At 47.8% G+C, this 14704-nt stretch overlaps 1 protein-coding gene across 1 annotated transcript in view; it reads right to left on the minus strand.

The window, feature by feature from the left end:
• LOC143368907 (uncharacterized) overlaps positions 1–10755 on the minus strand; it is a 48098-nt gene extending 37343 nt beyond the window's left edge. The window contains exon 1 of the mRNA XM_076812117.1: positions 9456–10755. Within this exon, the coding sequence (XP_076668232.1) occupies positions 9456–10755 (1300 nt within the window). The remainder of the gene's footprint in view (positions 1–9455) is intronic.
• Positions 10756–14704: the final 3949 nt, after the last annotated feature.

The following is a 14704-nucleotide window of genomic DNA, read 5'->3' on the forward strand; positions in this document are numbered from 1 at the left end:
CTCGCAATTACACATCCATTAAATTGCTGAATTATACGCTTTTCCAACTTTAATCTAACTTTTCTCGAGAAAGGTAAAACACGTCTTGGGATTTATGTGGGGAACTATTTCTACAACAGTCCTCCAACATAAATATACAAAATTTGTCTGCACATGTCTGCTCCTTTTTTAGTTGTAATCATTTTCTTAGAAACACGTTTAACAAGGACGAACCAAGAAATTTTTGAAACGTGGTTTTGTCCTGCCTCAAGGGGCAAATAATTGAAGTTCTAAACATCCGATCTGCTTTTTCCAAATATTTATACGATATCTACCATGACGTTTCCATATTGGATGGTGTCTTCAGTTTTAAAATAGCAGTCAAACGCGATAAACGTGATACAAATAATTTGACAAAAAAATGTTTCGAGCAGGAGTTAGTCAGCATTCCGTTGGCAACAAATTGCAATAGTAAATATTGAAAAAAACTTTCTATTCAATAAAAAAAACAAGATCGCCTCAATGTTTTTGAATGGAACTGTGCATTTTTTATACACCAATCGATGCATCTTTATATTCTCAAAAAAAAACTGTTAGGGTACTTAGGTCGAAAATTGATTAGTTCAGATGTTATGAGTTTCGTCCTGAACGCCCATATAACTAAGCGACGCACTGTGCGTCACGGCAATCGTTACTCGGCAGAAACGTACTTCACGCCGGTGATTGCCTCTCATAAAGAATCGTGACCGCTCTTAAACTGCCACCGTTGCTCTGAATCATCGGTGACGAAATCGCACGTGCGACCGCTGATACTCTCGATTAGGGTGGATCGACGCCGACTTAAGTATAACCTGCCTTAGGTGAGAAACGAATTGGGATCTCTGTTCTAGCGACAGCTTAAGTGACATCCCGCTGAGTAAGGCAATTAAACGCAATGCCTAGGCGCACCGATAATATATTTATAATAACGCTTTTTGTAATATAGCATTTCAGAGAGAAAGAGTGTTCGCGGGTGTGCTTCGACGTGATAACAAGCTATTTCAACGTGCTCTGATACAGTCACTTATAAATAATTATTATACAAATGCCTAAAACCCAAATTAAGAATTTTGTCCTAATCAACCCCTAAGGGAGTGAAAAGAGGTGAAATGTGTTTCCACGGATTTTTTAAAATCTCTTTGGCCCAATTCGATATCAACTTGGTTTTTACTTCGAAAGGTTACCCACATAAATGCCTAAAAACTAATTTCATGACTTTGCCCTAATCAACCCCCAAGGGGGTGAAAAGGGGATAAAATGTGATTTCACGAACCCATTAATATCTCTTAGGCCCTAATAAATATCAACTTGGTTTTTACTTACAAAGTTTACCCTCACAAATGCCTAAAAATCAACATATACATATATAAATGCTCGTTAAGCAAAGGTTACCTTAGAAAAATTACTTAAAAAAACAGATATACATGCAATTCCTTTTAATTACTCTACCATAGCGAAGCACGGGTATTTTGCTAGTTAACCTTATAAACAGTGAGACTAATTCAGTTAATCGCATCCCACAGAAGCTTCGTAATCAAACACCCTTTTGATTACGAAGCTTCTACACCCCATTTCTACCCCAATTTCTATTCCTTTTCAAATGCTCCTGAAATCAGCAGATACCGTAACAGGCCGTTTTGTGTCGCAAGAAAGAGATCGATTCGATCGAGTTTCTGATCAGTAGTGGCACATGCGTAACGCAAACCCTGACACACGAAACTTTATTTTAAACTGGTCCGAAGTGACTTGGACGTAGACGCGTAGGCGAGCGAAAGGCAGCAGGTTGGAACGAAGTCTCTCTCCCCGAGGAATTCGTTGGACTTCATCTAAAATCAAACGGAGCCGAATTAAATGCGGCTCGACAGGACGGCAGTGTCGCGTGTACGCCTCGTTTCATGTTTCTTACGGCAATGTTTGCATTCCTCGTTCTCCAATCGCAATGCAAGCCTCAATTAGAGCGGACGAGAAGTTTTTGTCGTCTGGGAACGGGATTATCCTGTATTTCTCGGCATCCGTGATTGGAGCTTACTAGCCCTGCGATTGTATCCTGACTTGCTTGCGATTGCGAGTTCAGGGTTTTAATTAAGAGTTTCTGAGAGTGTCATCAGAATATATGTAAATTCATGTAGAAATCTCGTACATTCTAGAGTAGGTATCTCGAAGTAAGAATGTTAGGCAATGAAAATTTTAATTTGCATGATATGATCTACGAAAAAGAATTTTGAGTACCCTGCATTTTAAGAGTATTTAATTTGGAACGCAGGCTCGGTTAACTTTAAGTTGCAGCAGGGGGTCTGTTTGTTTGAATTGGAAAACAGATGGGATCTCTCCCGGGAAGATTGTATACTTGTCCAAAACGTCAATTGGGGATCTGTTGTGGGAGAGTAAGTTTATGAAGAGTCTAGTTAAACATATTGTGAGATTCCAAAATACTTCTCCAATTTTCTTCACACTATATGCTCATAGTATAACCTAAACAAGGCCAACGTGCCCCCATCGCGACCCAATCTTCCCTCGCCATTTCAACTCTCTACTTTAAAACACCTATATCTTACATCACCCCCATAAAGAATCCACGCGAGAAGGGCAACGCGGCATACTACTGTTGACTTTACGCCACGGTACGTCTCCTGTACTTGATAAACAATCCATTTGACTCGTAGCGAAAAAAGAAGCAATTGTACTCCGGTGCAGTCTGCCCCGTCGTGAACCAATAAGGAAAAGAGGAGGAACGAGACTCGTCTGGAGGCAAAGAGTTCCCCCAGAACGAAGTACCCCGGTGGAAACGACTGTCGGCCCTGGAAGGGGTCGAATAAGAATAAGAAAAACGGCGCGTGCCTGATAAGCTCGCAGCGGCCAGGGAGAACCGGGGCCGCCACTTTCACCCGAATGAAAGTAAAACTCGATTCAGCGTGCACACGACCACTCCTCGCGTACGGACGCGGTCGGGTCCATCGCGGCGAAAACTCGGGCCGAGCGCAACGCGTGCCCCCGGAATGTCATTAACCGACCTCTCCTCCGCTTCCATTTCGTCCCCCGACCCCTTTGTCCCGATCGAGCCGCGTGCAATAAAGCTTTGCCCGCTCCAGAAGAGGACAGCCTCTGCTCCTAATAAAGTTTTACGATCCACGGATCGGTAGCGAGAAACGTCTACGCGATTCCACTGCATATCTACAGCCTGCTCTCTTCGAATCTGCACAGGGGTGAGTCACGGGGATTCGACACTGCTGTCTATTATGATCCACGGTGGAGGGAAGTTGAACGGTTCGAGGATGCGTAGAATTTGGACAGAGGCGAGTGGCTCTTCTCTGCGCATACTTTTAATCGGGAGAGCAAGCGAATCTGCAAGTTGCTAGAACGCGATGAATATCGAAGGGGCGTAGGAGGATATTTGGAGGAGGGTAAGGATGTAGTAAGGGTGGATCTTCAGTGCCTTTTGGTAGACAATTTTCTCCAACGCAACGGCACGTGCACAGAGTAGGTACAAGTGCTTACAGTAGCGGACAAAAATGTTACCACTTTTTCGGTTTGTTTTATTCTTGTCAGTTTTTAGCATCAACTTGGAACTGTGGTATGCGCTGAATATTCACATTCTGGTGGAGAATTTAAAGGAGTGTAAAACCTAGTTAAAGTTGAATTTATTTAATTATCAAACAAAATATTAAATTTTGTATTACTTTTCGCAAGCGGTAACTTTTTTGCCCGCTACTGTATTGCAGTTCGAGGTGGATCTCGAAAGAACTGAACAAGTGGAATAAGCAAGCTGAACAGTGCATTTCCATATCTGAAGATAGTATCGAGTTTGTATGTTTAAATTGGGCGTACTGTACACTAACAGTGGATACGCATTCGTTTCTTAGAAATCTGAATTTACGAGGCCTAGTCGCTCGGAAGTGGCCTCTTTGGATGTGCCTCGATTGGCTCCCAGACTTACTGTTACCTCCTAATACCTCGCATAATAACGAGACTGAGCCGTAAGTCACTAAGTTCGAATTTTTCTGGACTCCACCGTGCCACTGCACTCGTTCCGAAGGAAGTTAGAAGTAGGTATAAGGGGTGAAGTTCTTTACGACGTTTCTATCGTCTCTCCTTTGTCGCTCACGATGCAGTTACTATTATTCCCGGTCATTCCGACGTGCATCCGTATAAACAAGGTTGTACGTTTTTATGAGCCCATAGTAAAGGTGGAGCGTACATTTTGAAAGCTTGAGCATGCGGTGCATTCGACTGTCAATGTGTTATCGCTCCTACGCGCGGTAAGGTACTACGCGTCGCGAACAAAACTCCCTTGCAAGGTCTAGTCTATTCGTACATCCGTATTTTTAAAGTAGCTTAACGCGGAGGTTAATTTATGGGGAACTACGCACATAAATGCAGAAAGTACAGAAGCATTACAATACACTTACAGCTTTAGCATAGCTTCCCACATTCATCCTCTCGATTAGCAGGTTGGAAATGTTCCGATGCTGGAGATTCCCAATACACGAATCCTCCCGCAGACAATGGTAAGCGTTTCCTTTCTACAGATTTCACGACGGGGTTAAACTGTGCCCTTGGGTGCCGTGAATGCACATTGCCGGTCGTGCAACAACGTTGTCCGTCTCTACCAACCACTTTCAGATTTTTCTCTCACTACCTGGCCGCTGGAGTAACGATAACGCGTCAAGTTGCAGCCGCCCGACTTGCCCCTACGAGGATGTCTTCCGATGTCTCGGATGTCCTCTGACGCACGGTCGCCCTAGGACCATAAACCCTATCTTTATGGTTTACGCCAAAGAGTAGGTCCCTCCCCTTTGGTTTACACCTCGGATGAAGCACGGAAATGCTGGCGCCTCTGCTTACGCGGTATCAGTTGGTAGTTTCTGTGGTCTAGTTTTCAGCAGCCTCGCACGCAGTTAGATATGCGGGTTTCTGCGTTTGATACAATGACGAGAAGCATAGAGGCGCTTCCACCGCTATAAACATTAGATTATTCAGCTTGGCTACTTTGCATTCGCCACAGCTAAAACGCATTTGTTACCCCCGTGATTCGGTACAGCCAAACGACTTATCGATCTGCTACACCGACAGACGTATCTCCTGCTGGGACATTAGTCACGTTTACAATAAGGTTCCATTGGATTCCCGGACGCTCCGTGTGCTATGCAAAGCTTGTCGTTAGACATGCATCGTTACACGTGTCCGATCTAAATCAGTTCTCTTCCTTTTTGCTACGTATTTCTTTAACAGTGTTTAATCTTCACCCCCGCCCTTTCTAAAATGTAGCGCTCCCCCTCTGCTCAATTTCTGATGCAGCGCAAAATGTTTGAGACTTTATTTGTACGATAAAGTCACTGCTGGTGATGATCTTCGACGCGTTGCGAAGCGCGGAACGATACCGAAAGTGCTAAGGTTGGAGAAACTACGAACTATTCGATCGACGTAAGTGGAGCACAGGATCCCGCGGTACAATTGATTTCAAGGAGATTCCCGTTCAGTGTCCCGCAGCCGAAGAGTCTGTTCAACGTTCGTGGAGGGCAGAGACGCGGCATCGCGAATTTGAATGCATGAAAGTCAGCGTGTGCCAGGGAATTGCAGTTCGCCCTGGGTATCAAACGAGCACTGGCTACGACGTAACGGCCCGAAAAAGATAGAACAGAAGCATCCGAGTGGCCGGAGGATTTCATTCCTACTTGGAATTATCCGTTCCTTTTGCCTGATAGCGGTCCCTTGCTCCTGCTCGCAATCACTTCTTACGGGGCTTCGCCGCGGCCGACGCTGGGACAATCTGTATTTTCCTATCGTTTCCCCCCGCGACGAGACCCGCGGCGACGACGCTCGCGAGATAAAAGCTTCCGTTTTAATAATTTTTTTCCCTCCCCCATCCTGGCTTTTTGAGGGACGACTTTATTTTCGTCGCGAAACTTTCGTCACCGCTGCGGTATGCTACTCGTCGCGTGAAATGGATTGGGAACTTTTGCGAAGGAATTAGGAGGAAGTGGTGTGTCTCCTTAGGGCTGATGTGGGTAAGGAGTTTTATAGCCAATATTAAGTGGAATATTCAGGAAATTCTGGAATACAAGGGGATTCGTATGGACGTATGCTGGACCTTCGTTACACTATGGATCGCTGTCAGTTCGTTAAAAGGATCCTGGAGGTTCGCGTGTGCAACTTCACCAAGTTACCTATGCGTGCGATCGATTCTGAGCGTTGCGCTACCTATACAAAACCTTCCGTATCTCTTAGAATTTTTCGAGATCCACTTTGACATTGTGCAGGTATATTCTTGAGATCCCAAGTATTACGAAAATACACAAAAAGAAAAATCGGAAAAAATGTTCACAGTTAAAGGATTAGTTCCAATAGTAGTAAGTTCATGAGAATTTTTTTCCTTTCTCTCTTTTGTCTTATCTAGGGAGTGCACTTTGGCAATTATTTCAGGCAACCGCAAAGCACCCTGCATAATTAAATAGGGGGAAGCGGAAGGAGAGGATCTTCTTCTAGTATTCACGTTATTAACTGCTTTATTCCTTGAAGGAGGATTTCCTAAATTCTTCAGGATCGGAGAGAAGTGGGTTAATACCAATGCAGTGAACGATTCAAGCATTCTCGAGGTGGTAAAAGTGGCAGTTTTAAAGTAGAAAGTGTAAGGAATGCGAGAGGGTTGCAGTTGACACGACTTTTGATGGAGCTATATCAACGTTTGGGAACTGAATTATGAGTCGTAATGCTACTTGACGAGTGTGTTTTACGACGTTCTGTTTTGGTCTACCCCACGTCGCTCGTAATTTTATTACAGAACGTAGTAATTTTTATTGGGGCAATCAATTTTATGAAGTTACTAGCTTTGTAGCTGTTGACGCGAAAGATTCTTTAATTAGTTTCATGTTCCTTTCTGTGGAAGCTTATAGTTTGCTGGCGAAATTTTTTTAATTAAAATGAAGTTTCCATTTACTGTTGCAAAATCCTTTAGCAAGTGTTCACTGTCTCCTAGAGACTTAAAGTATCACGGTTGCCTACTGGCACGGATAAGACATCGATGGTTGGTAAAGCAGAAGGTTACTAAGGGTCAGTAGAAATTCCAGAACATTATAAGTAAATTAACAGCGAATGTAACGTAACAAACGTTATAATTCAGCCAGATAGTGGAAATGAATGTTAGTGAACATTTCCTATATCAGACATGATTAGAATAATTTTTTCCTATCTTCTTTCCATGAACTACCTTTGAATACAAGTCCCACGCGCAATATTTTCAAATATTCGAACATGTCCAACATATAGGTCTCTAAGTTTAATAATCTGATGCACTAATATAAGAAATTTGCTTCCCTTTCATCGGATGTTCTCATTTGCAAGGTAGAGTGCGCCATGCTACCGCTTCAATATTATTCATGTCGGTATTTCAGTCTGAATAAGGCTAATTGCTTCAAAATTTATGGAAATTTTCGAGGGAACTGTTTCAAACAGCCGTAAAAAGTTCGATCCAAGAACCCTGCGTAACATTTCTCGGAAATAATCAGAGATAATGAAAGGGGAGACAAAAGGAGCATGGATGGATCCGAGAATTATTTATTTCGACTGACGTGTTTCTTAAAATCCTCCAAGGAGAATGTAAGAGGACCAAATCGTAAAGTTTCACTTTTTACAGCCGCACATACAGCCGTCGTAAAATGTGCTCAATTTTCTTCAAGTTTTACGACGCCTGCGGTAATCTGTTTCCCAGAGATCCACACCTCCGTGCGGGATGTTTCGAAAATTCCGAGACCGTTTATCCTGACTAACACGTAGGCTACTCCGCGAACGGCAAAGAGAACGCAGGAGAACCAATCAAATTATCAGCATCCACAGAACACCCCGAAATGGGTATCCTTTTCTTGGAACCAATCAGTCATAGAGACAGTCCAATTTTCCACCGAAATGCAGTAATATCCAGAGGCCATAAATCCTGAAACGATTCAAAGTTCAGTAATCTCGTGTAAGAGATTTCGAAAAATCCTTGAAACCTCTACCTCCACTGACTCGTCCTCGATTCTTCCCCAATCAGCGCAATAGAACGCAGAATATTCACAGGTGCGTTCGTGGAACTTAATCGTCAAGCGTTGCAATCAAATCCTGCCAGCACTTTCCACCAGCCCATCATCAACCAAGTGATATCTCCCTAATGATATCTCGCCTGAGAATTCCGGTGAGCGGGCGACACGGCGCGGCGACTCGTAAATAAGCGGGTGTGATGTAAGCGGTTCAGCGGATGCCTTGTAATCTTTAACGAGGCCCCGTTTTCGAATGGCAGAGGAGAGGGGTGGTTTTGTGTAGCAGCGTTTTCTTGTTGTGCGCGATCAGGGGGGAATCAATAGGACGATCCAGCCACGATTCGCTGCGCGATTGCACGTGTATCTTGCTGCAGACGCATGTAGGTTAAGAGTGCACGGTCGCGTGTAATATAGAACAGAACTCGTACGAGCCGCGAGTGCGAGTTACGGTAGGTAAGTACCGTTCGTTCGGACGACAGTTGCTGTGCAGGTGTATGGAATCGGTTGCACGTTGCGCGCGTATCTCGCCGCTAAGCTTTCTCGTTTCGCGAAAACTTGCCACCTCTTATCGGAGGCGGGTTGGACCATTCCCATCCAGTGGATATACGCATCGGTCGTCCGTTTCTTCTTGGACGATCCTCGCGTTTATACGTTCCCCCCCGGAGACCGACTTGGAAGAATTCCGCGGGGCGTACCTTTATTGGTGCCAGCCACTTTGGAGCTGGAGTGGAGATGAATAGATAGCAGAGATGTTCGTATAAAGATTGTTTAATCGCGCGAAGAAGAAGGAGTTAAAAAGATAGCGAAACCAGTATGAATCTGACGCGCGGCATTAAACATCGGGATTTAGCTGGTAATCCGAATATCGAGATCGTGCAAAGATCCCGGCGTAAAACATCTAAGCTCATTTGTAACGCTGCTTGGTACATCCCGAGTGATATCATCCAGTGCGATCCGAGGATCTCGACGATTAAAGAAGAAATTACCGACTACGGCGTGGAATATCGTGCACGCCTCGGAAACCGCAAGAACCTGCTTGCTGTAAGCTTATTAGACCCAAGTGATCACAACTCTGAGGACTAAAAAGGCATAATCCGATAGACCTATCCAGCAGATGCATCAACAGAGATCCTCACTCTTAATACCTGCAAACATCTTGCGCGCTCCGACCGTGGTGCGGAAAATATTCCTGTGACCACAGCTGGGAGGTTACCACTTACGTCACCGTTGCTCTTCCTCGTATTTATCTATAATAGTCGAGTGTAATTGATAGGGGAACCTTTAATTTTCAACTACCTTAAGCAGACACGTGTAATTATAGATGAAGCACGATAGCACTTCTATAATCGTAGACCCCCAGTTTAAAGAATCTCGCAGAGAGGAGGCGAGCGTTCAGCTTCTCAAAGTTAAATTTCCGAGCCCTACCTGCGTGACCAACGTCCTCGTGGAACTTTTCCAATGAAGGAGCGAGCAGAACTCCCCAGCCAAGCTGCAGTCCATTGCAGATCACTTGGACGAGAATCGCGATCAGCACGATCACGTGTCCCCAGCCACCCTCGGGATAGTAATGTCTCTTCAGTGTGATTCTCTTCCGAGCGTTTATCGCGGTGAGACTCTCCTCTTCCGCCCCTTCCTCCACCAGGTCCTCGTAATCCTGAACGCTTCCCAAGCCTCCTTCGAGAATCAGCTGCTCGGAGAATCGCCTCCTCATCATCTTGGGAGTGATAGTCGCACTGCTCCGTCGACGCTCGTTGGCACCGTCCACCTCCTTCCTCTCCCTTTTCTGCTGCTGCGAGGCGAAACGCTTGTCCACCAGGAGCTCCTTCGACGAATCTACCGCGCGGCACTCATTATGCAAAGTCTGCCAGGATTCCTTGGCTCTGGCCGCGGTGATCTTCTCCTGGAAGTATCGCGGACTGGTTCTTGCGATGATTGGTTTCGTGGCACTCGCGTCCGCGACGCCGCTGCTTCTTCTAGTACACTCGTTCGCGTCTCTGGCCAGCGTTTGTTCGGAGAATCTGCGATTATCTGCGCGGCTGATCTTGGGGCCGCGTGGCGACTGCGTTTGATCCGAGTGCCGACGCTGGATCACCTCGACGATCGCCCCGTCCGCATCCTCGCGATCCACCTTGATCTCGTGGAACAAACTGGCGACCGAGTTCCTGCCGGAAGAGGGCGGCAGGATGCTCTGACAGGTGGACACAGAGTAGCTAGAGTCCTTTCTCTTTAAACCACCTAGGAACGCGTGATCCTTGCTCGAGCAGCTGGAGATCTTCCGGCGATAGTACTGGCACTGACTGCAACGACACTGACAGCGACACTGGCACTGACAATCGGACGAGACGGAGTGTTTCGCTGCTAAAAAACAGCGACACTTGGCCAGCCTGGTCAGCAGCTCTGGATGGGACAGAAAGATCTCCGGTATCTCGATGCTCCCGTTCCAGGACCTGCTGGTGTCCGTCGACGAGGTCCTAGTCAGATCTCGCTTCTGAACAGAGCTCTCCATGGACCAGGTCTCCGACTCGAGGCTCGAATTGTCAGGCAGCTTTGGCTTCCTTCGGACGACCAGCTGCTGAGATTTTATTGGTGTCTCGGCGGGATTACAGCCCTCGGATGGCTCGCCCGCGATGGTGTCCGCGTTAATCATCGCCGCGCTGTAAGAGTCGCGACGTTTGCGATAGGCATCTCCGTTCGGAGGACTCGATAAACCAGCTCCGTCGTCCATTTCGCAGGCGTACTTTTAACGATCGTAATTATGATTAGATGGTGATCGATAAATCCCTGGGTACCGCATGCGGGTACTGCAAGTATTGCACCGTTGCGGGGGGAGCACTCGAGGCTCGAGATAACTCCCGGCCCTTTGTTAAACAGTTTTTCGTGCCTCTCAAAGTAGCGGTTGGATAGCTTAAGTCGATAACAGATGAGTGAACATCTGTTTGTTGGTAGACTCGTTGGATTACCGTGGGTGTTACGATGTCGACATCAACTGAAATATGAGACACCGATGGTGTAATAATTCGACGATTGAGACGAAGCTACTTTTTACAGGAAACTACGTAATGTTTCCTCCGAGTCACTTCTTAATATGCTTCATTTTGTAACTCGCAGATTCGTGGATCGTTTGAAAGTAATCAGTATCTGTGACGAATCAAGAAGAGCTGCTTATCACCGAGAGGAATCCAGGAGGAAATGAAGCTCAACAGTGTTCGTCACCTGTGCATGGTAAGTCACATCTATCGTCCAACCAAGTCACTTTAAACCTCATTTTCCCTTCATGCTTCATGGGCACCGTGCTCGAAGATCGTTTCACAATATTCAATGTTCTCGTAACAAACCTCACGTCTCCTTCGTCGACAAGAAGTGCACCAACGTGTATTCACAGCACAGAGCTCATCGATTTGACACTTACTATTCAGTAGCAATTTCAACCCCTGCTTTAGAAGCAAGACTAACGAAGTTTCCCACCGCGAGTAGAAACTCCGTTCCGCTATCGTTCGCGTGGGTGATTTCGTGGTGGCCCGCGCGCATACAGCAGAAGTCGCGTTCTAACTGTCGAGAAGCAAACAAATTGATGCTCGTCCCTCGGAAGAAGGTCCTTCGCGAGTGCATCAGGATGCCCTGCACGCGTCCAAGTCGTACGTGAGGGTCCCGCGACGCGTCCAGACTGCCGATACAATGTCCCGATTTTTCTTGCACACGTGCTTCTCGCCGCCACGGCATCGAACCGGTGTCGCCGCGCACTTTCGTGCACACGCCAAATGAAATAAACGCACGATCGCGGGAACGTGAAATGTTTACCGCGATCGTGGCAGCCGCGATTACGGCGACGGTTTTTTACGGCCGCGGGATCATTGAGCAACGATTACGTTTGCAGAAGCCACCGCGGGCTCTCCTTTTTCCCATCGGCTGCGCGCACGGCGAGAGCGGCGTAAATTGCACCATCTAAAATATTCCTGCCGCCGCTGTTAATGAAGTTAAACGTTTCATTTACCGTAGCATGTTTTCGCGAAACCTGTACTGCGAGCGTATTTTCTCGAAAGATACGAGGATCACCTTGAGCCTCTGCTTTGGGACTCTGCATCTTCGCTTTCGATGGAGCAACGCGAGAGATAAGGTGATCGCCGCTTGGAAATATTGACCATTTCAGGTAATGCATTGCGCGGCTTGACGTTGCAATGAGCAATCACGCTGCAACGCACAACCCGGTGACTCACAGGATTTATCGTTTTCGTGGTATTCGATATTTCGCAAGACTGCGGTGTAACGACAGCGTTGCGAATTTTGGTTCGCGCCTCGGTCTCAATTGAATTCTACTTGAGTTCACAGCGTGCAATTCCATTCCAGACCAAGCGGATCACTCGCCCCATTACGATCTTTATGTTCGTGAACGTAACACCCTTCAGCTCCCGCGAGCCACCCGCCCGTTCCAAACTGATCAATAATCTATCCATCAAAGCACGTCCCAGGCCGCTGGAGCCCCCATCATTAAACACAGTTACCTAGCCGCCAAATATTTGCACGACCCGCCGTCAACTGCCGCGGGCGGCTCGTCGAAGCGACAGGGGCCGAAAAGGAACCGCGAGGAGCGTTTGATTTATGAAACCTAGCCGCTGGCTGGTATCTCCCAGCGAAGCTTTTCACTTACCGCGATCAGCCGATTGGGGGCAGGCTTCGAAATTCGCGCGGATTGCTTAATAGCTTCCGATAAGACGAACGGCGTCTGGGTCAATTAATTGACGGCCAATTAGCCGGGGGACGCGTCGAAGCAAGGAGGGGAGCGTTCGGGATCGGTGATGGGCTTACCTGCACTGTGAAGTGGCGGCTGATGGAACTTGAGTTCGGCGGTTAGGTACCAGCTGCCCGGAGCCGCCAACTGCAAACCGATCCCGAGGAAATGGACCAGCGCCGAACAAGTCACAATCACGTATCCCCAGCCTCCCTCCGGATAGTAGTGCCTCCTCAAGGTGGTCTCTTTCCTCGCCTCGGTCGCTCCGCGACGAGCCGCCTCTCCGTTCCTCGCCAGCCCGCACCTTCCTCCGCCCTTATCCCTATTCCTGGCGCTTCCAATTAGACCTCTCCCTCCTATTCTCTGCCAGCTGTTCCTCATTTTCGCCTCCGCCGTGGAATATTTACGGAGCGCTTCCGGCTTCTCCGTGACCCGGCACCGACTATCCCTGACCACGTTACTCTTCTTGCTCGACAAGGCGGGACCGAACGGGTCCACGCGTTGCTGAAGCAGACCCTCCGAGGTGCAATTCGGACAGGCGTGCTGAACTTTCACCCACTCTGCTCGGGAAGACGTTAGGTAATCATAATCCGGGATGTGATTATGCGTAGCCGCGGTTTGTTTGCCGGGAGTCGACGCTCGGGAGCTGGCCGCATCCTCCGGCGTGGCTTCGTTATGCTTGGGTGTCTCGATCTGAACGATCGTTTCGACTAGGAGGGAATCCTCGTTTCCTGCTTCAATGCCTACTCTCGAATGTTCGTGTCCGTTCGTAGACGCTGTGTAGTCGTAAGTCAGGACTTGTATACGAGGGGTCGCGGCCTTCCTACGGGGGGTCGTGCCTTCAGAGCTTGCAGCGTCTTCCATCTTGTATCCAGGATGTTTGGATGCCTCCAGTTGCACTGTGCTTTCAGGTGGCAGAGAATATTCATTTTCCACTTTAACGTCCACCTTTGAATCTCCGTATTTATTCAAACACCTTTTGCCATCGTAATTTAATGCTTTAATCCTGGGGATCGTCTCTGGGAGTGTACCAGCCGCGAGTTCCAACGCGTCCCAACCACGTTCAGGCGTTTCTGTTCGCGCCACGTTCTCGACCGGCTGAGAGTCTTTATTTTCCACTTTAACCTCCGCTCTCGTGCCCTCGAGTACATTCAGCGTCTGTCTTATTAACAACTTCGAAAATTCTCCCGAACCGTCCAATTTAGCGTCACTAATCCTCTCCCCCAAGATTAATCGAGGTCCTTCATCAGCCACTAAGAATTCCGGTACACTCCCCTCGGGTGTATCCCCGTTCCCCCGTCGACAATCTATCGCAGCATCGCTGGACGAGACACCGCGGGCCAATCTGGTCTCGCCGATGTCCCTTCTGCGTCTCCTATTCATAACGTCAGGTACAAAAGTGCGCAGCTCGAAAGTTTCCCCTAATTTACCACGGTCGTTCGCTCGGACGATCCTGGCCTCGTCCACGAACCGCCGTTTCGTCTCCATGGACGTGCAGCCGCCGTGATCGAGGAGAACGATCTCGTCGATCCACGGGGCGGATTTGGTCGCGGCCAAAAACGGATGGAAGCCCTCGCGGATCGTCGGGATGATCGTAAAAGCGCGCGAGAGCGGATCGAGGCGCACTTTCACCGTCTGGGGTGACCGATCCGGCCACGAGCTGCTGTGTCTCATGCTCGTTCGCTCTTCCTTTCGCACTGTCATCTCTCAATCGTCTCATCGGGGCAATCTATAAACCGTTTGGGAGATCTCCTCGAGCCAGGCGCGCTGTCTTCGTGCACGGACCAGAAGATCCCGCTGCCTGAGCGGGGATAAATTCAGTTCCTCCTCGAGCGACGACGCGTGTAATCCAGGGGAAAGCGGACGAGGGGATCCCCTCGACGCGTGTAAATTTTCCCCGCGGGCCACTATTATCTCCAAGATTCCGGGCGAAAGAACACTGGTGATC

The sequence above is a fragment of the Andrena cerasifolii genome, chromosome 5 (genome assembly GCF_050908995.1).
Source record: "Andrena cerasifolii isolate SP2316 chromosome 5, iyAndCera1_principal, whole genome shotgun sequence".
NCBI classification, from domain to species: Eukaryota; Metazoa; Arthropoda; class Insecta; order Hymenoptera; family Andrenidae; genus Andrena; species Andrena cerasifolii.